Source organism: Puma concolor, chromosome C2 (assembly GCF_028749965.1).
Source record: "Puma concolor isolate L17-30 chromosome C2, mPumCon1.1.hap2, whole genome shotgun sequence".
NCBI lineage: Eukaryota > Metazoa > Chordata > Mammalia > Carnivora > Felidae > Puma > Puma concolor.
The window spans coordinates 125,579,398-125,600,583 of record NC_141675.1 but is presented as its reverse complement, the minus strand read 5'-3'; the positions used below and the strand labels follow the sequence as shown (position 1 = coordinate 125,600,583).

Sequence of the window (21,186 nt, the reverse complement as noted above, 5' to 3'; positions counted from 1 at the left end):
GTTGAGAAAATTCTTCAAATTTAGTAATAGAAATTTCATGACACTGCTGAGAGAGAAAATTGCCAGTTTGTAATTATGCCTCTTTCTCCACAGGTGTCACTCATTACAGAAACCAGAATAACATCATGGTAATGAGATTCCTAAACAAGAAAGTAGTAAAAACACATGCACACATATCAGATGACCCACATTATGGACAAAATATAGTTTGCTCTCTATTGCCATGATTTTAGTTTGTTCATAAATAGAGCAAACCATGTGAGAGAAAAGCAGAAAACGGCTCTGATTTAAATTTTACCTATTGATATAAATATATTGGAGAAAGCTTCTCGATACTAAGCAGGAAAATTCCAGGAGCACCCTCAATCGTATTTGCTTTGCTTGCTTATAGGAAGTCCAAGTCCAGCCTTCTGGTCGTTAACTGACAGTTGGACTCACTACCCACCATCATCTGTCCCAACTATTCTTCTCTGCCCCCAACATCCTTCTTTTGTGCCTTCGATGATTTCTGTTTTATAAACAGAGAACTTTCCCGTATCTTGTACATCATCTTAGAATTCTCTTTACTTCCTAGCCTTAAGAATCACCTGAGACTCTTTTAAAAATTCCAAAGCTCAAGCTATGCCCAAGACCAATTCAATCTCAATTTCTAGTATTTTTTTAAACTCCACACGTTATTCCAATGTGCAATTTTAAGAACCAGTGATTTATTGGTTCTCTATTATATGAATTATTTTCTAATACTTTCAAAACTTGTCCCTCTTTTTGACAGATGCCTGACAAAATCCTTCATGATTAACCATGCCTTCTAGAAAAAAAGTCACACAATCAAAAGGCTGACTCAATTTATAGTCTTGACTACAAATCTGAAAAACATCATTCAATATTACCTGTATATCCTACTATGGTTCCTTCGTATTTGCACACCTGGAGTGATGTATTTCATGCTTCTACTTTTTTCTCACATGTCACTTATTCCTTCCACACTCAGATGATGACCTCACTTGAGAGTATAAAGCTAGCAAGCCTGAACTCTTTGACTTCACACAACTCCACTTACAAACAACTTACACTTCTATCCAGAAACTGACATGGAAATAATGAATTTAACTTGAATGAATGAATGAGCAAACACAGCAACAAGTTCGAGTCTCACCGGTTCCAGATTATTTCTGACATTTCAGTTTATGCATTAACATCTGATGTCATGGGGAATATTGTGTTTTATGATTACAACATCAGTTTTCAGTTTTCTAGACTATTGTGCTGTATTATATTAGTGAAACATTACTAGTTTTGTTGATTTCACTCTGCTAGTTCAGTATTTTTTAAATGAGAAATTTGAATCATTTATGTTTTGAGATATACCCAGAGAGTTATATGCAGCATTAATATTTCAAATTGAATGAAGGTGTACTCATTTAGAAAATGTTCTTCTATAACACTATCCCCAAGAGGAAGAAAATGACAACCGAGAAAGCAAAGCTTCTGTTGCAAGAATAATTCTTACTTTAGTTCAAAGGCTTTCTGAACAAGTGGAATACGAACATGCCAGTGCTGAAAGTGATGCATTCACTCTGCATTTGAATCTCTATCTATAGATGATAAAACTAAAGTAGATGAAGTCAAATCAGAGGGGAAAACAAAACTTCCTTTGAAACAAAACTGGCAGCAAGCTCCCAATAAAAAGATTTGCAGTCCCTATCCTCCCCACCCCCCCCCCCAAAAAAGGTATTTGAAAAGATTTTCTTAAAGCTATTCCATAAGACACCTGATTACCTGAAAATGAAGAAAATATTTGGAGTTAGTTGTTTCAGGTAACTTTCTCTTTACCACTGCCTAGTCTAGGACAGGGTTACAGAGAGCTTTCTGAAAAGCCACAACGTTTTTCACCAAAACCAGCTTGAAATTCAGTGACGGCAACATTTTAATGCAGTTTATTTTTGAAATTTACATTTAAAAAACTATTCAATGATATTATTTCATTTTCAAATTTAGGGTTAAATTTTCTTCATTTACTTTGTATAGCTGATTCTTAAAATTACATTCTGCCAATATTTTAAATCTAATTAGATTTTAATTTATGTTCTACTTGATATGGTGAAATGTTTATATACATTTATATTTAAAATTAATTACTTTCTTTTCTTTTTCTAAACAGTCTTTAATAAAAAATACTATCAATGATATTATTTTGGCATTATATGAAATTAATACTGTGGTAGTTCCCCTTATTATCTTCAGGGGATATTTTCCAAGAGTCTTAGTGGATGCATGAAATCACAGATGGTACCAAACCCTACATCTACTATGTTTTTTCCTATATATACATACATACATACCTATAATAACATTTATTTCATAAGTTAGGCACAATAAGAGATTAACAAGAATAACAAATAATAAAAGAGAACAATTATAGCAATATATTGCAATAAAAGTTATGTAAATGTAGCTCTTTCTTCATATATCTTATTGTACTAACGCTTTTTCCTCTTGTTATGATGTGATATGATAAAATGCCTACATGATGAGATGAAATGAGGTGAATGAAAGTAGGCAATGTGACACAGCCTTAGGCTACTATTGACTCTGACAACAGGTTCAGAAAGAGAATCATCTGCTTCCAGATGGAACTGGGTGGTAAACTGAAACTATGGAAAGCAGAATTGCAGATAAGGGGGGGACCACTGTACCCACATTGAGGTTTTTCCCTAGTGTTGTGATCACTGAACATAGTAGCACATGTACTTGCCTGCCCACACCTCTTTATAGCAATTCCTGATAAGTCACATGGTGAGGTCATGTGACTACTCCCTCTCCTTCAGAAGACTGAATTAGGAAACAGTAGTACTCCCAAAAGACCCAAATAGTCACCAGAAAACTGGGCAAAACATATCCTTATCCTCACTTCTCCTTTGAATGGCTTTAGCAGTTCATCTACATGCAATTAACATATACTTACTGAGGTTATCTTATATGTCTAGCAGATTTTTTTTATATTTATTTTTAAACTATCTATTAAGCATTCTTAAATAACCAATGATTATAATGGTAGCAAAGGTTTATCCATATAGATTACAAATAATCTTATATCTTATTTTTCTAATCTGTATTCTTTCAGTTATATTATAAACAGAGGGGGAAAAAAAAAAAAGTAAACCATAAAGCCATTCAATCATGAATACCGGGTCTTCCTTGCTGAAGAATTCATGATAATTTAAAGTGATGACAACCATATTTTTTCATTAAAATTTTCAATCAATGAATGATCACTCATTTCATTTCCTTAGACCCCGGTTTTTTCATTTATTTGAGGTTTACTATTCCAAAATGACCTAGTCCTACTTAGACTTACTGATTTCATTATAGAGCTTTCTTGTGCCTTTCTATTCTAATCTAACTGAAGTAGCTCATAAATTCTACCGACAATCTTTTAACCCAGTTTCCTACATATTTATATGACATTTTCTACTTATCTCTATCACTGTATCTAATACATGTGGTAGTATAAAGACACTTGTCTGTTTACTTGTCTGTATTCCCTTTTGAGTTTTGAGACCTTGAGGGCAAGAGCTATTTTTCAACTCAGAATATCTTCCACTTAGCAACACTTGGTACATAGTAGATACATATAAACTTTGAAGAAGGAAGGAATTTTATAAATTGTGTTAAAACACATTCTAGAATGTGTTATGAATATGTTAAATTTATAGTTTAAATTGATACATATCTCAAATTTACTAACTTTTAAAGCTGAATTTGCTTTAAGTTAATCTGCCTTCTTTCTCTCTCTTTCTCTCTGCTTCTGTGTACATAGAAATTCTCTGTACAGGCATGTCAGAAAAACATATTAAGTTTTATCTAATGCACAAACTAACATGCAAACGCCATATAAGAGATAATAATAAATATTAACCAATCAATATATATCCTAGAAATCATCCTAGAAATTAAAACTAGCTGAGGTTACCCTCAGACCTCCTCATACATGAAAGATAAGTAAGGTGTTTGGGTAGCAATATTCAATGAATGTCACTATGAATTGAAAACAAAAAAAATATATATTATTTAGTCTTAGTGAGACTAACTACAGAAATGGCTTATATCAACTTGGATATATCCATATATCAACTTGGAAAATGTCATTTGATTTTTAACAAAGAATTCTTACATTTACTGATGTTTTAAAGAGGAAATGAATTAAACATTTTAATAAACTTTTATATTAAACAACGTACCATCAGGCAAAATTATAAAACAATACTCTTAGATGAAATTGGAACATCAGTATCTGGGACCTGTTTATTTAATGGAATAACTAATAATATTAAAAATAGCTAATTAAAAATAGTGAACTAAAAATAGTTAATTTTATTTTTTTTATTTTTTATTTTTTTTTCAACGTTTATTTATTTTTGAGACAGAGAGAGACAGAGCATGAACAGGGGAGGGGCAGAGAGAGAGGGAGACACAGAATCGGAAACAGGCTGCAGGCTCTGAGCAGTCAGCCCAGAGCCCCACGCGGGGCTCGAACTCACGGGCGGTGAGATCATGACCTGAGCTGAAGTCAGACGCTTAACCGACCAAGCCACCCAGGCGCCCCGAAAATAGTTAATTTTAATTGAAACTTAATTTAAATAAAAGTTAACTATGAGCTATGTGCCCCTGGCAATATTCTGAGTCTTGTATCTATATTAAATCACTTTACCTTCAAAACAATCCTCTGTGGCAGGCGCTGCACCATTTTACCACTGAACAAAGGCCCAGAATGGTAATGCGTCCTACACAAGTCACACAGCTAGAAATCTTGGATCCCACTCAGATAGTTTTCTTAACCACTATGATCTACCTCTTCCTAAAAGATATTCATTAATTATACTTTGGTGGCTAATCTACATATTGACATAGATTCTTTTTTTTTTTTTTTTTTTCTTAAATATTCTCAAACTGGAAATCAGAAGAAAGAGACAACTGACAAGCTGCTGTCATTTTCTGGCTGTACAACATTAGTTGTGTCTCTTTACCTTCGTTAATTACAGTTGCAGCAAAATGGGACTTGTGACATTGACCTAGCACACCTTAATACTTGTCTAACTTTCTCTCCAGGTTTCTTTCGAACTAAGAAAGCACTAAGATGATGCATATGAAAATGCTTTAGAAAGTATAGAATGTTATGCCAATATAAATTTACTTTTATTCATATTTATTATTTTATCTCTTGTATGATCAGTGATATAAAAATATAAAACGTATGAAAATAATTTAACCATCCCTGCTCCCCTCTCCTGTATTTGATTCTTTCATATGACTGCATTGGAGAAGAATAAGAAATATAAATGTATTTATTCATAACTAATTAAAAAATAATCTAGCAAATAAAAAATTCACAGCAAATATTGTTCTGCTTTAAACAGAGTGAAAGAATTTGTTGAAATTCAAAATTGTTCTGCTTTAAACAGAGTGAAAGAATTTGTTGAAATTCAAAATTGAAGTATATAAGGCAAAAAAACAAGCAAAACAAAACAAGTCAGCCAAATTGGTATCATTCTGAAAAAAGTCAGTATTGACCTTAATGATTTGTGATGAATAGAATACATATCTAAGTGCCTAATGAATTTATGTACAATGTTTTAATAAAAAAACTATAAAAATGTGTTGTTTTCTTTTCTTAATTCATTCTTCTTCTACTAAAGGAAAACAAAAAAAAAAAATTCCAGAAAGCTAACAAGTTTAAAAATGCCTAAAATATGAATAAACAACCAGATTGCTCCTCAGTCTTAAAAAAATTTCTTAAATTGATCTTTTTAAATATTAATTTCTTATATGCCACTTGAAAAAAAATTACTCTACTTACAACTACAACTGGTGATTGCAGCTAATGAACTACTGCTAAAAATATTACAAGGTAATATTTTATTTATATATACATCTACCTATTTATTACATACATATACATCTACCTGATATCCTTTTTTAGAAAAATGTGGAAGCCTTGCGATGTGCTGCTAGATATTATGCCAGACTAGTTCCTGGCGATATAATAGTGAATAAGATACAGATGACCCCTATTTTCACTGAGTTTTAAATTTACCAAGGGAGTCATATATTTAATAGTTTTTCAAATGTAATTTTGTTAAGTGCCATGAAAGGTAAGGATAGGGTAATATAAAAATGTGTAACAGGGGAAACTGGTGTAGCATGAGGCTTTAGGGAATGCTTCCCCAAGGCAATGAGATTTGCAGAGGAAGGATTTGGTCAGGTATGGGAGGGGGTGTTTGAGTGGAATGATTTCAAGAAAGGAGAACTGCAAAATGTATAGAGCTCAGAGTGGAAGGAGGTTGGTACATTCAGTGAACTGAAAGAAGGCTTGCTTGGCTGGAGCAGAGCAATCGACAGGGAGACCCACAGGAGACCATTCATGCGAGACTTACAGGTCAGCTGGAGGGCACTAGTCATTGAAGCCATTAAGCAGGACAGTGACATGATCAGGAAATGGAAAAAGAAAATATTTGAAGTCATGATAGCTCATAGGGAAAGATTTCATAAAACAACATCAATAATCAGAAATTATAGAGCTACTCGGAGATTATTGATTTTAAAGTTTGCACAGAAATGCTAGATTTAGATAAGATAATAAGACAGATGGAATAAAAAAAATAGGTGTTATACTGGTGTTAAACATTAGAAGCCATTTGTTTTAAGGACACAAGAATAAAACGTCAAAGATCTTAGTTCTACATCAAAGAATAATTTCCAGATTAGATTTGATACCACAAATATGCTCACTTTATAGGCCTTATAGAAAGAGGTGTTAGAAACAATTATGTTTCTTTATTGTTACTATGGGAAGAGTTTCCAAAACAGAACAGATGCTCAGCCTGTTTTAGGAGGAATATATATTTCACAAAGCTTATGAGTTACTGAGATTTGTTAATGTCCTGGCTGTCCAAGACCCATTTTTACCATTATGGAATATACACCAAGACTCAGAGGAAATCATTCTTATTACGAATTTGCATCAGACCTTTCTTATTTAAAAGTTATCAACATTTATTTAACTAGGACCATTAAGCTCCATCATCTGTGGATAGACCATTTTACTCTGAAATTTGCCTGAAGGTTCTGTTATGCGCTTCAGGCTAGAACTGTCTTTGGCAAAGAAGGATAGTCTCAGGTAAAGGACTTTATTAAGTACTTCAAACTACTGACACTCTCTACTCAAAGGTACAGCCTCTTAGTTGACAATGCTTACACAATTTCCAGACTAAAGCAGTAAACTGAGTCAGGTTACTAGAGTTCTTGAATGCAGTGGGTTTCTAGAATTAATGACATAGGACCGAATTAATGACATAGGACTGGCTGCATAAACTCAGAGATGTTCTTTTATTTCGGTTCTCTGTTTGGAAAACTGTTTCATTTCCACACATACAAGGAAGCCCTCTCAGTTTCTATTTAAGCTTAGACTGTAACAACTTAATTAACTGCTTTTATAAATGAAATGAAACATTAAAAAAATCTCACACTAAAACCTCAGCTCTCCTTACATGGTGACACAGTTCTTTACATACGGTCATGGATTCTATCTTTTTCTCAGGATATAATTGAATGAATTGATTGTGCAACTAAGGTCTTACTAGGATGGCTATATTTGTGGACAATGTTCACAGAGTCAGGGAGGACCAGTTGCTTTTAAGCAACTGAGGATGATTTTACTTATGGATATCATGCCTGCAAAGTCCGCTCAGGAAACCTGGCCTGTGGCATGGCTGACACAGTGCAGTCCCTCAGGTCAGGAAGGTCACTTCCAGACAGTTTAGGAATATTAACAAATTTCTGTGATCCTAAGAGGAGAGGAATACACCCAAGGGTACAGTCCATACGGGTGAAATCTGGTGCATAAAGGGTTGGGCTTGCTAACCTCAAGTTAGCAAACAATAGAGACTATTTATTTATTTAACAATAGAGACTTTTAAAAGTCCAAGCAGAGGTTCCTTATAAAAAATTTCCAGATAGAAATGAATTAACTTGAAGCGCTAAGGCTTTTACTTTAGAAAAATAAATCAGCCTCCCACATACACTTCCCGTCTAAAAATGATGAAATCTCCTAAAATTCAAATTCTCAAATAATCGTTGTTGACCAAACAGAACAGAAAATATTAGTTGATTTCTATATTGTAGCATTCAACATCCTTCAGACAACAATGACCTTGGAATACTCTTATTTTTAAAATACTCTTCTATTTTTAATACTAAAATATTAAATATTTTAATAAAAGTCTTCCTATTTTTAAAATAAATACACATTTCATTTTTGTACATCACATATTCTTAGTCTTGGTTTTCACATTTACCATAGAAGCATGCTGGTGTACAATTACCTCAAAGACCAATAATCTTAGCTGAATATGTTATGATATGACAATGATATCTTTCTTATGTTCAATATGTGTGAACACTAAAGTAATAAAATAAATCAAATGATGAAATTCAGAATAATAACGCTAAGCTTTAAAAATAGTTCACGCCACTTGTTGACAAACCATTACATAAAGTGCCAGCTATCGCTGTACTTTGGTATTGTATATTAGTATAACAATGATCATACAGTAATTTAGTTTCTGCAGTTTATATGTGACAGTGTATTAACAAAATAAAGTTGTAATTTTTTATTTTAAACCTGAACAGCCAATTCAAAACATTCTACGTGATTTATGTTATATGTAATATTAGTTAACATTCTGAACACAGATGGGATATGTGTTCAACTCCTACTTACCCATGAAATTGAGATAGCCTTCTCCACCGAGAGCATGAGTAATGAGTCGAATCATTTTATGAAGCTGTATTCCACGATCAATAACTGGAGTAAACGGGGTCAGAACACTCATGTTGGTATACATTTCAGCATCCATCAACCAAAATGCCAGTGTCTTATCCCCAACTAGTGCCTATAGAAATAAAAGTCACTGAGATAAATGCAAAGAATAGGTACTAAGCAGTTTTAATTTGCACTAGAGTAGCATGTGATTACATAGGATGGGAAACCATCTAGGAGAGGGTGTTAGAATTAGTATTAATTTCATGTATTTTCCAATAGTTGCTTTCTACACTGAAGGTGAACTGGTATAATCATGTGAGCTGGTCAGAGATCAACGCATCTATTTCCAGGACTGGTTTTTATTTTTAAAGAGCTTAGTGAAAACTCAGGATAAGCCGCTTAAATATTTGTTATATCTGAACTGATGCTTCGAGTTTTCTGAAATTGGAATAAACATTTATTATAATTGTTGAGAATACTAAATAAACTTTAAAAATAGTTTGCATTACCATTTTATTTATTTTGACAGAATGGAAGATTTTCTTAAAAATCATTTCTATATATTTATATTTATGTATATGTATTTATATACATAAAATATGTACATAAATATACTAAAATGGACCCTATTCTCCTTCAGCAGAGGGTTGACAGCTTTTTCTTAAAATGTAAAATTTGTTTTCTCATGGAATCTGCCATCAAATCTAAAATTAGTTTGTTTTATTTTATTAAAAAAAATTTTTTTTAACGTTTTATTTATTTTTGAGACAGAGAGAGACAGAGCATGGACAGGGGAGGGTCAGAGAGAGAGGGAGACACAGAATCTGAAACAGGCTCCAGGCACTGAGCGGTCAGCACAGAGACCGACGCAGCTCGAACCCACGAACCACGAGATCATGCCCTGAACCGAAGTCGGATGCTTAACCGACTGAGTCACCCGGACGCCCCAAAATTAGTTTGTTTTATATGAAAATATAACAGTTGGTAAATGGGGCAGGTAACTCAGAAACATACTGAGTAGAAGAGAGGCCTCTTAATAATCCAAAATTTTATGGCTAAAAATGGCTAACTAACACAAAATGTTTTTTACTGACAAAAATAATTTATAGTGAAACATACAATAGAGCATAAATTGTAATCTCCTTATCCTATTATAATAATTTTCATTTTTAGAAAAATATTTTTACTTATAAACCTATTTTAATCTCAAATCTATTTTGATTTAAAATGATTTTTCTTTAAAATACTGTTTCAAGACTATCTACTCATTCTGTCAGTCTTGTCCTTATTTTGAGGGCCAAGAAAGAATTAGCTCCGAATATGGTTGCTGGCACAAGAATTCTGAAAGTTTGATTAGATGGTAATTGTCATCTATCTTACTCCAGTTCAAATTATTTCACTTTATCAAAGTAGACTCTTTGTTCTCTGACTCAAAGGTAAATATTTTAAATCTAAACATATGAAGTGGAATGTGTACAGTTATAGACTGAATTGTGTCCTCAAATTCATGTTGAAGTCTTAACCTCCAACGTGACTATATTTGGAGAGAGGGTCTATAAAGAGGTAGGTAAGCAAGATTAAATGAGGTCATAACAGTGAGGCTCTAACCCAATGAGTGGTGTCCTCATATGAAGAGAAAGGGTTACCAGGGATAAGTGTACAGAAGAAAGACCACGTGGGAACAGAAAGATGGCCATCTGCAAGCCTCCGGGAGAGGCCTCGGGAAAAACTAAACCTGCAGACACCTTGATTTTGGACTTCCAGAGCTGGGAGAAACACATGTCTGTTGTTTATACTGTTCTGTGGGATTCGGTTATTGCGGTCCTAGCAGACCAATACATGTACCAATAAAATGCAGTTTCAATCAGACATACAACTCAGAGTGCTGTACAAACTTAGTTCAAAAATAGGCTCCATCGCTAAAACAGTTTGAAGATAACGCATAGAAGATATACACGTTAGTTAATAGACAATACTGGTTCTTAAACAATTTTGTCCTTTTCACTTGTTTTAAATTGCTTTGTTATATTCTTATGTGTGACTGGGTTTATTTCTTTAAGTTATGATTATATTACAAAATTATTTTGATAAATTCTGATTAGATTTTTACCAGGATGTCGATTTTTCTATAGTATTCATCTTATAAATACACATCTTTATAATTTTATCAGATTTAAGATTCAATGTATTTTTGCTTTTAGAAAGAGATACAAAACTTGCATCTCTTTGTACATTACTGACAATTTGTCATACCGGGCAGAATTACATCAGTCTTTAAAGTATGAAATAATTCTTGGTAAATCCATAATTTTCTGTACATTTTGGGAGTAAAACTACGAAAATAGTGTAGGTGTTGCATCCTTAATTTATTTAACCCATTCATTTACTCCTTCGTTCATTTATCTAAAACAAATATATCTAGGGAGCTCAAATATGTTAAAATTGCTAGGAGTTTGCAATATAAAGAATTTATGCTTTATTTTACTTTTCATTATTATATATCTGGTGAGAGTTCCTCCACACTTATTATTACCTGTTTTTTTTTAAATTTTTTTTTAATTTTAGTTCTCCTTTTTTTGGTAGGTATTGATTTGATCTGCTTTACAGCCAATTTAAGTTGAAGAGAAAGCACTGCTCTGATTTGGAAGATACAAAATTTAATATACGTTTACATCATGAATCAGCAAACTTTTTGTAAAGACTGCATAGTACATATTTTAGGCACTGGGGCCACTTTCTCAGTCTCCACCACTTAAATCTACCATTATGCCTCAAAAGCAGCCACAGACAATACATAAGTGAATCAGTATGGCCACGTATCAATGACTTTTACAAAAACAGGCAGCAAGAAGAACTTGGTACATGGGCTTTAGTAGCTGACCTCTGGTCTACTTAACTGTTTCTTAATAATTAAAGGAGACAGCTGAAAATCTACCTGTTTACCTTAAATGGTCAAATTCTGCTAAAATAACAAGATTATTGTTTGAGCTTCAATTTCCTTGATGCACATACTGCAAATAATCTCAGAAATGTTTACTGTCTCCTTTATAATGCATACATGTTGTTTATGTTTATAAGGATTAATATGGCTTTAAATAGCTAAATGGCCTTTGTTCCTACCTTTACTTATGTTTATTGAACGACTACTAGGAGCAGTCACAGTGCTAAGGCTGGATATATAAAGGTAATGGAAACAAATGTTCTGCCTAAAATGTGATGAAAGCATGGAGAATGAGGCCACTATTTTTCCCCATACAACTAGATGAAGACTTCAGGGAGAATATGACATCAGAGTCAGGGCAGGAGGGCTTCATAGGAGCTCCCCAGGTACACTAGGCATTTTCAGGTGTGTGGGGAAAGTACCTGATTGGAACAAGGATGACCTAGTCAGGAATGGGTGGGAATTTTATAGTCCTGAAGAATAAAATGCTTGGAGAGTTGAGCAGAGGATAAAGGTGGAAACTTTGGCTTGGGCCAGAATATGAGTGGCCTTGAATAAGAAGATCTAATCAAAAGATGTGGGTTGACAAAATGAGCTTGGCTCTTTGGAAAATATCTCAGGCTGAGTTAGAAAGGATGGGCTGAAGCCGGAGAAACAGGGGTCAGAGTGATTACTTAGCAAGAGAATTCAGTGATTGCAGGAAAAAAATGATGAAAGCTTGTCAAAAGGCATAAAAGAAAACCTCTAGAAGGAAAACTAAAATTGAAATTAAAATTAACCTGGATCAGAACCAATATTCCTCTTGTTACAACAAAGGAAAACATGTAGGAGAACACTTGCAACTGTCATTTACAATTTTTTAATTACAGTTTTGCTGAGTAAAAATAGTACTGCGTTTTGAAGCTAGAATTTATAGATCTGTAAAATATTTTTTAAATGTTTTCTAAGTCTGAGCAGTTTTCACATAAAGATAGCTATAAATTATATTAACTGTAATAAACCTCAGAAATTTGTATTCGGATATTTTTGTATTAGATATGTTAATAAATACAGAGAGAGACACAATTAATTTATACACATATTCATTTACCTGATCATGGCTCTCTGCATAAGCAATGCATTTTTCAAGGTAGCGTCTGTTTGTGAGTGTGTATACAATATTGCCCATATTCCAATCTTCATCTTTAAACTCTTTAAGTAGCTAAATACAAGAGAGAAAATAATTTGAATAAACCATTATAGTTCTTACTTTATTTAAATCACTATCTGAGGGCATCCATTGCAAATCCAAATTATTTGACATATAGATACAAGTGCACCCACATAGCAAAAATATCTTAGGTTAAACATTTACTAAAATCGCAGATTTTATACAGACTGTCCAAATGACAGTGATGTGGTGTGTGTGTGTGTGTGTGTGTGTGTGTGTGTGTGTGTGTGTGTGTTTGCTTTTGTGCAGATGGTTTGATCAGTGCACTTTAGGATTTTTTCAACTTTTTTCCCCCGTAACAACTGCTACCTCTTGATTAATGACCACAGTGAAGTGTTATTGTGCAATATATCTGTAACTTTCAAAAGGGAGAGATATACTTGCTACATTTTTAGGTTTGAATAAAGAAAATTTTAGCAGGAATAATGTTTTGTTCCATTCTTTTAAGAAAGTGATAACTAAAGAAAAAAAAACAACTTGAAAGTTTAAAGGCTAATTATCATGAAATAATTACCATCTTAGCAGACCACACACCTCTCTACTTCAGTCTCCAATCTGGTTTCTGCTGCATTTTGATGCAAATGACCTTGCCAAGACTGCAAATGACTCTTAGGTAATATTTTCTCTATCTTAGGCAAATATTTGCTATACATGTTGAGTGCTGACTCTATACTTTCCCATGAATGGCTTTTCTTCTTAGTCTACTAGAGTGAAATTCTTGATTGTTTTGTTTTCCCACCTCTCTAGGCATCCTGCAGGCTCCCCCTCTGCCTATCCTATAAAGTTGATGCTCCTTAAAGTTATTCCTAAAAATAGCCTCTTTCTTCTACCCAATACACTCTTTCTGCATGGGCTCATTAATCTGTCCAAAGTGTCAACTGTACTCTGATATGCAGAATTCCAAGACGGTCCCCATAATTCTTGCTCCCCCATATTCACATTTCTGTGCAGTCCTAAAGTGGAGGTGGAACCTTGTAAAATATGATAGATGTCCTCTGAGGAAACCATAAGGTAGCAAGTGAGTAATGTTTTAAGTTATCAAGATTGTGAAAATTTGTTACACAGGAACTAAAGCAAAACTGCTGCAGATTTTGGTACAAGAAATGGGATTCAGGCCTGTTCATATCTTCCTTTGTTGACTTTTGTTCTATGGAAGTCAGAAGTGCTTATCCATGTCTCATAATTTCAGTGTGAATTGTTGGGCACCAGACAGCAGATTGTGTTAGGCAGAATAATGGTCACCCATAGGTTGTTCACATCCTAATGCCCAGAACCTGTGAATATGTTCCCTTACATGGAAAAGGACTTTAGAAATGTGATAAATACATTGAGATGGGAAGATTATCCGGGATTACTTGAATGGGTCAAATATAATTGCAGGGACCTTTGTAAAAAGGAAGCAAGAGTGGTCAGAGTAATAGAGAAATATGAAGATGCTACTCTGTTGGCTTTGAAGATGGAGGAAGGGGCTATGAGCCAAGGAGTATAGGTGGCTTTTAGAAAACTAGAAGCCTTTAGAAAAGGCAAGGGAACTAGACCACCAGAAGAAATGCAGCCTTGTCAATACCTTAATTTTAGCCTAGTAAGACCCATTTCAGATCTGTGACCTAAAGCACTTTGAGAACTATATAATGGCTAATTGGTGTTGTTTGAAGACATTGTTGTGGTAATCAGGTACAGCAACAATTTGACACTAATGTATGGACCTACACAAATATGCCCACTTAAATTCGACTAATGTGCAAAGATAATTCAATGGAAGGATAGACTTTTCAAGAAATCATGCTGGAAGAGCTGGAAATCCACAACAACAACAACAACAACAACAAAAGGAAACTTGAAGTAAGGAACTAGGTCTTACACATTTGTTGCACAAAAATTAATTCAAAATGGGCCATGGACTTCAAGTGCAAAAGTACAAGTATAAAATGTTTAATAGAAAACATAGGAGAGTCAAAGAATTCTTAGTCTTGATACCAAAAAAGGTCCCTGTAAGAAAAAAATGATAAATTGGCCTTCATCAAATTTATTATAAAGAACTTTTACTCTGTGAAAGTCCACATGAAAAGGATAAAAAGATTAAGCAACAGACTGGGAGAAAACATTTGCCAACTTCATATCCAACAAAAGAGTTTAATCTAGATTATATAAAGAACTCTCAAAACTCCAGAGTAAACAAATGATCTAATTAGAAAATGGTCAAAAGACACAAATAGACATTTTATCAAGGAGGATATATAGAGGGCAACTACACACATGAAAGATGTTCATCATCATAAGCCACTAAGAAAATGCAAATTAAAACCACAGTTAGATATCACTACACATCTATTATAGAATAACTAAAACAGGTGCAAGGATGCACAGAAAGTGGATCTCTCCAACATTCCCAATGGGCATGAAAAATGGTACAGTTATTCTGGACAAGTTTCATAGTATCTTAAAAATTTAAATATCCATCCACTTAAACATCCAACTACTATATGATTTAGTAATTGCACTATTTGTCATTTATCTTAGAGCAATTAAATTTTATGACCATACAAAATCTGTACACAAGTGTTTATAGCATCTTTATTTGTAATAGCCCAATCCAGAAACAATCCAGATGTCTATAATGGGTGAATGATCAAAATATGGTCTATCCATACTATGGAGTACTATTCAGCAATAAAAAGGAATGCACTACTGATATGTGCAACAACCTATATGAATTTCCAGAGAATTTTGCTGTGTGAAAAACGGCAATCCCAAAAGGTTAAATATTGTATGATTTCATTTATATCAGATTCTTGAAATGAAAAAAAAATTACAGAAATGGAGATCAGATTAGTGGTTGCCACAGATTAAAAAGTGATTGGGAAAACATGAAGGAACTTTATGGTGATGGAGTATTTTATATCTTAACTATACCAATGTCAGTATCTTGGTTGTGGTACTACAGTATAATTTTGCAAGGTGTTACCACTTGAAAATACTGGTTTTCTCACTGAATCACAACTGTTCTTACAACTGTGTGAGAATCGACAATTAAAAAACTTTCTATAGTAAAAATACAAAGTGCTCAGTAATTTTTGGTGGAATTAATGTATAAATGAATGAATTCAATTAACCACTTATCTCAATTTAACATAAAATGGTAATAAAAGGTAGATAGGTAATAAAAATGATAAAATAAAATAAAAGGGATTGCAGCAAATTTGGCATATTTTAGATAGGCAAGTATTTGTTCAGTAAATGATTAAATATGATTAAATGTGGTATTCCAAACTACTGATTTTGAACAATACAAGTAGAAATAATTTGCTTTTGAACAACAAAAACATGAATGAAATCTAGCATTTGATTTAACTCAGACCCTATCTGGAAATAACAATGAATGCCATATATTCTGAGTACAGCTACCATTTAGATTAATACTCCTGTGTACCTTTTGAAGAAATAATAGTCATTTATGAGATTATTTTTTTAAATGCACAAATTACAAAAGTAGGGGATATCACTGAGCTTTTTATAATATTATTTTAACTTTCTCTTGTCTTACTAACTAGGGTTCCCACTTTGGTGATGCAAAAAGATTTTTAAATAATTACATAAAACAGAAGATAACATCTGCCTTTAGACAATTCACAATCTAAGAAGACATGATGGTCCTAAACATAGGACAGTATACTTTTCCACTTGTATGAGGTACTAACTAGTACAGTACCTTGAGCATACAAGGTACTAAATGTTTTGTAAATTAAATTAAATTAAATTAAATTAAATTAAATATTTTTAAAAAATGTCATCATTGGTAAGAGAAGGAAATACCCACTGTGGGCTATGAGTGATGGGAATAATTCAAGGCTGATGTACCCCCTGAAATATTCTTAAATCTGCACAAAAACTGATGGAGGCTTTTCAGTAGGAGGGGAGAAAAGTAATACTTGGCACTTGTGAGGGGAAAAAAGTCTGCATGGAAGATTGGAAATCCTAAAAGATTGTGGGTAAAGACCTTTAGACCAAGGTGAGAAAATTGAAGACCACACCATTTTTTTTTTTTTTTAAATGACAGATATAAAGCAACTTTCCCAGGTATTAAAGCTAGAATACATATTTGTTTCTTTGATTTTCAGTCTAATCATCTCTGGAAAACATTTGCTTTTTTGACTTGACAATGTTTAGGCATCATTATAAATGGAGAAGCAAAAATTATGTTGGTAAAGATTTAATGTCACAGTTGTATATTGCACAAATTGCCTGGAGAGTACAGGGAAGAAAGTTAAGATAGGATTACAATAATTAGTTCCTTCAGAGCAGGCTCCACGGTTTTTCTATCCAAGGTTAAACACATCTACAGTTCACGGTGTACTAAAGGGCTCATCAGAAAACTGATTATTTGATACAAATATGATTATTTGATACAAATACAAAGCTGACTCCTTATGCATATTCAGCCTGTCATCAGGGACATAGCCACTCAGAGTGTTCTATGTCAAATCTGAGTCTATATAAAAACAATGGTCTTTTAGGCAAATATTAAATAAAACAAAATATAATCGAAGCTACTTAACTATAATAAAATTTAATACAATTTTATTACAAATAATGTGCAAGGTGTCATCTACAATTATGCATTCCTAGTGCTTGGCACACGGTAAGGATTTCTAAATGTTAAATAAAGGAATGGATGAATCCAAATCTGCTGAGGTAAAAACATACTATGAAGCAAGTAAGGGGAATTAAGGAGTAACTTTTACATTGATGAATTGCAGGCAGAAATGGATGCTTGATGAAGTTGAATGTGTTTTATACAGAGAGCACTGAAGTTTCACAAAACTGCAATGATAATGCAAAATTTCATATACAGAGCTCACGTTATAGTAATATTTTCTCCTTGCCTAAATAACACAAGTATGAATACTTTAAACTGGAACTTTTAGAAGTTTGTGAAACATCTTATTAAAAAGCATAAGAATCAACACACTAATGAGAAAATTTTTTAATACTTCAATTATAATGATTATAACATTTATAACTAATGATCAAGTTAAATAAATCAAAGAGATAAAAAATAAACCAACAAAATACATAGTATTTTTAGGGGAAAAAAATGCATAAAATCTTACCTGGATCCATTTATCTGGAATTGCCATAGCTAATCGATAGTCAAAGCCGACTCCTCCCTGGGAAATCGGAGAACAGAGAGCTGGCATTCCTGACACATCCTAAAACAAAGTCATCAATAGTATCAGTTCACATTGTTCAAATTCTTAGGAAATATTCTTTTGACAGTAGAGAATAAATAAAATAAATAGCCCCATAAATAAAAACAGTAAATGGAGGCATATCTTTTTGGAGTGTTTTGGTAGCATAATTGTAAAAGTAGTTAAAACTATAATGGGAGATTTCATTTCCCACTAAGTTTTTGTGTAATTCTTTTCACTGCAGGACAACTTCAATCTCATAGGCGTTTTTTTCATTTTTTTCTTTTCCTTCGTATGACAAAGAGAACAGAAAATAGTAAAACGATTACTGCTAAAACATAGTATCTTAGACTTACTTTTGAGCCACTGTATGCACACTTAGCTCTTGCTTTCAAACACAAAAATACACGTGGCATATATCTGCTGTACTTGCTCTCTGCATAAAGTACTGACATGGAGCGTATTTTGTGAGCATCTAGCTTCTGATGAGATAGAAGACTTAGTATATTAAGAATGAAGCAATAAGATGGCTTTCACTATAGTCAGTCACACTTGAAATGGATCTAAAGGGTATCTAGTGGACCTTCTTCATCTAGAAGACACAGAAACTGAAGCTCACTCAGGTGAAGGGATTTCTAAAGATATGTTTCTCAATGATAGGGTCAGATGGCAGGCACTTCAACAAAGTATCTTCCTCCTCTGTCATGCCACCACTAGATTACTGATAATTGGGAAGCTAAAAAAAAAAAAAAAAAAAAAAAAGATGGGATAAGGAACCAGATGTAGTAAAATATATTATAATAGCAACTCTGGTCTCACGTGAGACATGTATTAGCAATTCTAACTCTACAATATCTTTGAAATCAATTCTTCTCCTTTGCTCCATTTCTACAACCATCATCCTTCTTATTTAATCTTCATTACTCCTTGCTGAGACCATTATGCTCCCAAAAGGAATTCCCATCTCCAGTTTCCCTTCACACTGACTGCTGCCAAAACAACAGCTTATGAGACAGCCTGCTATCACTGCCCAACAATGGCTTTCGATAGCCAACAATCGAACACTCAAATTCTTAAGCTAAAGATTCAATTCAACAATCATCCTTTAAACACTGACAAAATAATTTCCTATTTGATTATCTGCCTCCTTATGTGTTGTTAGAATGTAGGATCCATGGGGCAAAGGTGTTGTTGTTGTTCAGTGATATATGCCAAGAATTCAGAGCAGTAGGAGAGTAACTGGCATGAAGCAGGAACTCAATAAAATTTGATGAGTGGATGAATAAAGGCACTGTCAGGAATTTAAAGGTAAATAAGGCAGAATATTTGACCTTTGGGATTCATAATGTAAGACCTAAATAAACATATACACACTTATTATCGTGAAATGATAATGCCATATAGTTGTTACAATTGTTAACTAAAGTACACAGAAAGCAGAAGGGAGAAGCCTACATCTTTCCAGCATAATTTCTATTATATTTCAAGTACTAAATACATCATCCATTTTGAAATATTCACTCTTCCCTGTGCTTGTCACAAGCTTTTCTATGCATGTCACTGCACAAACTCTTCCTTGTATTATTATCCTTACTTTCTAAAAAGACTATTATACACTCAGAACTCTCTGAAATTTAACTCAAATAGTTTTTCATCTACAACACCATCCCCAAATTCTTCCCACAGAAAAGGTGGAAAAAAGAAATATATAATCTCTCTGGACTTATAAAATACTTTATTAATTGCTTTTTAATGGGAGACAGATACACTTAAATATAGTGCATAGTGGAATACATCTGTAAGAAAAAGAAATATTTGTCAATAAAATCTTGATTCTACTTAATATTTCATAGGTTATAAATGTAAAAGGAGAAAAAAGTGAAAAGGATGCATGCTTAATAGAAAAAAAAAATTTTCAGAGAAGTTGTATCTATTACATATGTCACATTTTCACTGATACAGTAGGTATTTAGCTTGATTCCTTACAAACATTGGCTGTATATGTTTTAAATACCAGGTACTCGTGTTAGGCACTGGAATTATAAACAAAAATGCTTTCACAGAAGAGTTCTCATGAGACTAAGTTTTCCTAAGACTGGTGATAGGCTGGTATTAAAGGTCAAGATATTTTTTTTTTCTCAAGAAACATTAAGGTGCATTCTATATTTGCTCTAAAGGTAGTTTTAGGAAATACTTTGATAGGAAATAGAATCTGCTAAGAAAAATATTTGGACACCACTTGGTCTTGACTTCTAAAACTGAATCCTTAGAAAGCTACTCCATTAATATATATGAGATATTTGCAGTTCTCTTTTGAAAGAGGAGAGTTAATGACTATCCTTTTAAAAATCTTAAAAAGAAAAAAAAGGTAAACATAAAGGCCACTAAAATAAATATATTTTAAATATAAAAAAGTTGATACCTACCAACATAAAATATAAAAATGATTATGTGTTCCAAATAAAGTTAAAATAGTTTTTATTTTTATATTTAAGGATCACTTATGACTATGCCAAAGGGAGAGAAAACCTCAATCAAAAAAAATATTTTAATTAATATACCAAATAGAACCATGGGAAATGGTAGGTATATTCTAGGAAAAAAAGGTTTCAATTTTAATAACTGTCATTGTAAATAAATTTAAATTTCTACTATAGGACTTTATATAAATTGCATTACTTATTTGTTACACCATAGTCCTTTCTTAAAAAAAAAAAGTTCATGAGGATCAATTTCACATTTTGAAGAGACTCCCACTAGACAGAAAAGTGATGTACTGAAATTGAAGTAGTTTTCAATTTAAGCAGAATAAATTGAAGACACATCTTGTTAAAAAAAAAATCTAAAACCAAGTAATATAAAGTAGACTAAAGTCTCAAAGTTTCATTGGTAGAAACACTGATAATCAGACAAGGGCTCCCTAGATGATGAAACTATTTTACTTGAAATGAACGGAGAGATCAATGTAACAATTTTACATTTCATGTATTAAATAATTGCTTCTTTTTTGTCAGTACCCAATTTT

The 21,186-nt window shown here is 33.0% G+C and overlaps 1 protein-coding gene across 2 annotated transcripts in view; it reads right to left on the bottom strand.

The window, feature by feature from the left end:
* GBE1 (1,4-alpha-glucan branching enzyme 1) overlaps positions 1–21,186 on the bottom strand; it is a 290,326-nt gene that overhangs the window by 79,587 nt on the left and 189,553 nt on the right. For both annotated transcript variants that reach the window (XM_086675703.1, XM_025913442.2), the window contains exons 10-12: positions 18,084–18,182; positions 12,853–12,963; positions 8,780–8,951 (exon numbers count right to left, since the gene is read on the bottom strand). In XM_086675703.1, the coding sequence (XP_086531829.1) occupies positions 8,780–8,951; positions 12,853–12,963; positions 18,084–18,182 (382 nt within the window). The remainder of the gene's footprint in view (positions 1–8,779; positions 8,952–12,852; positions 12,964–18,083; positions 18,183–21,186) is intronic.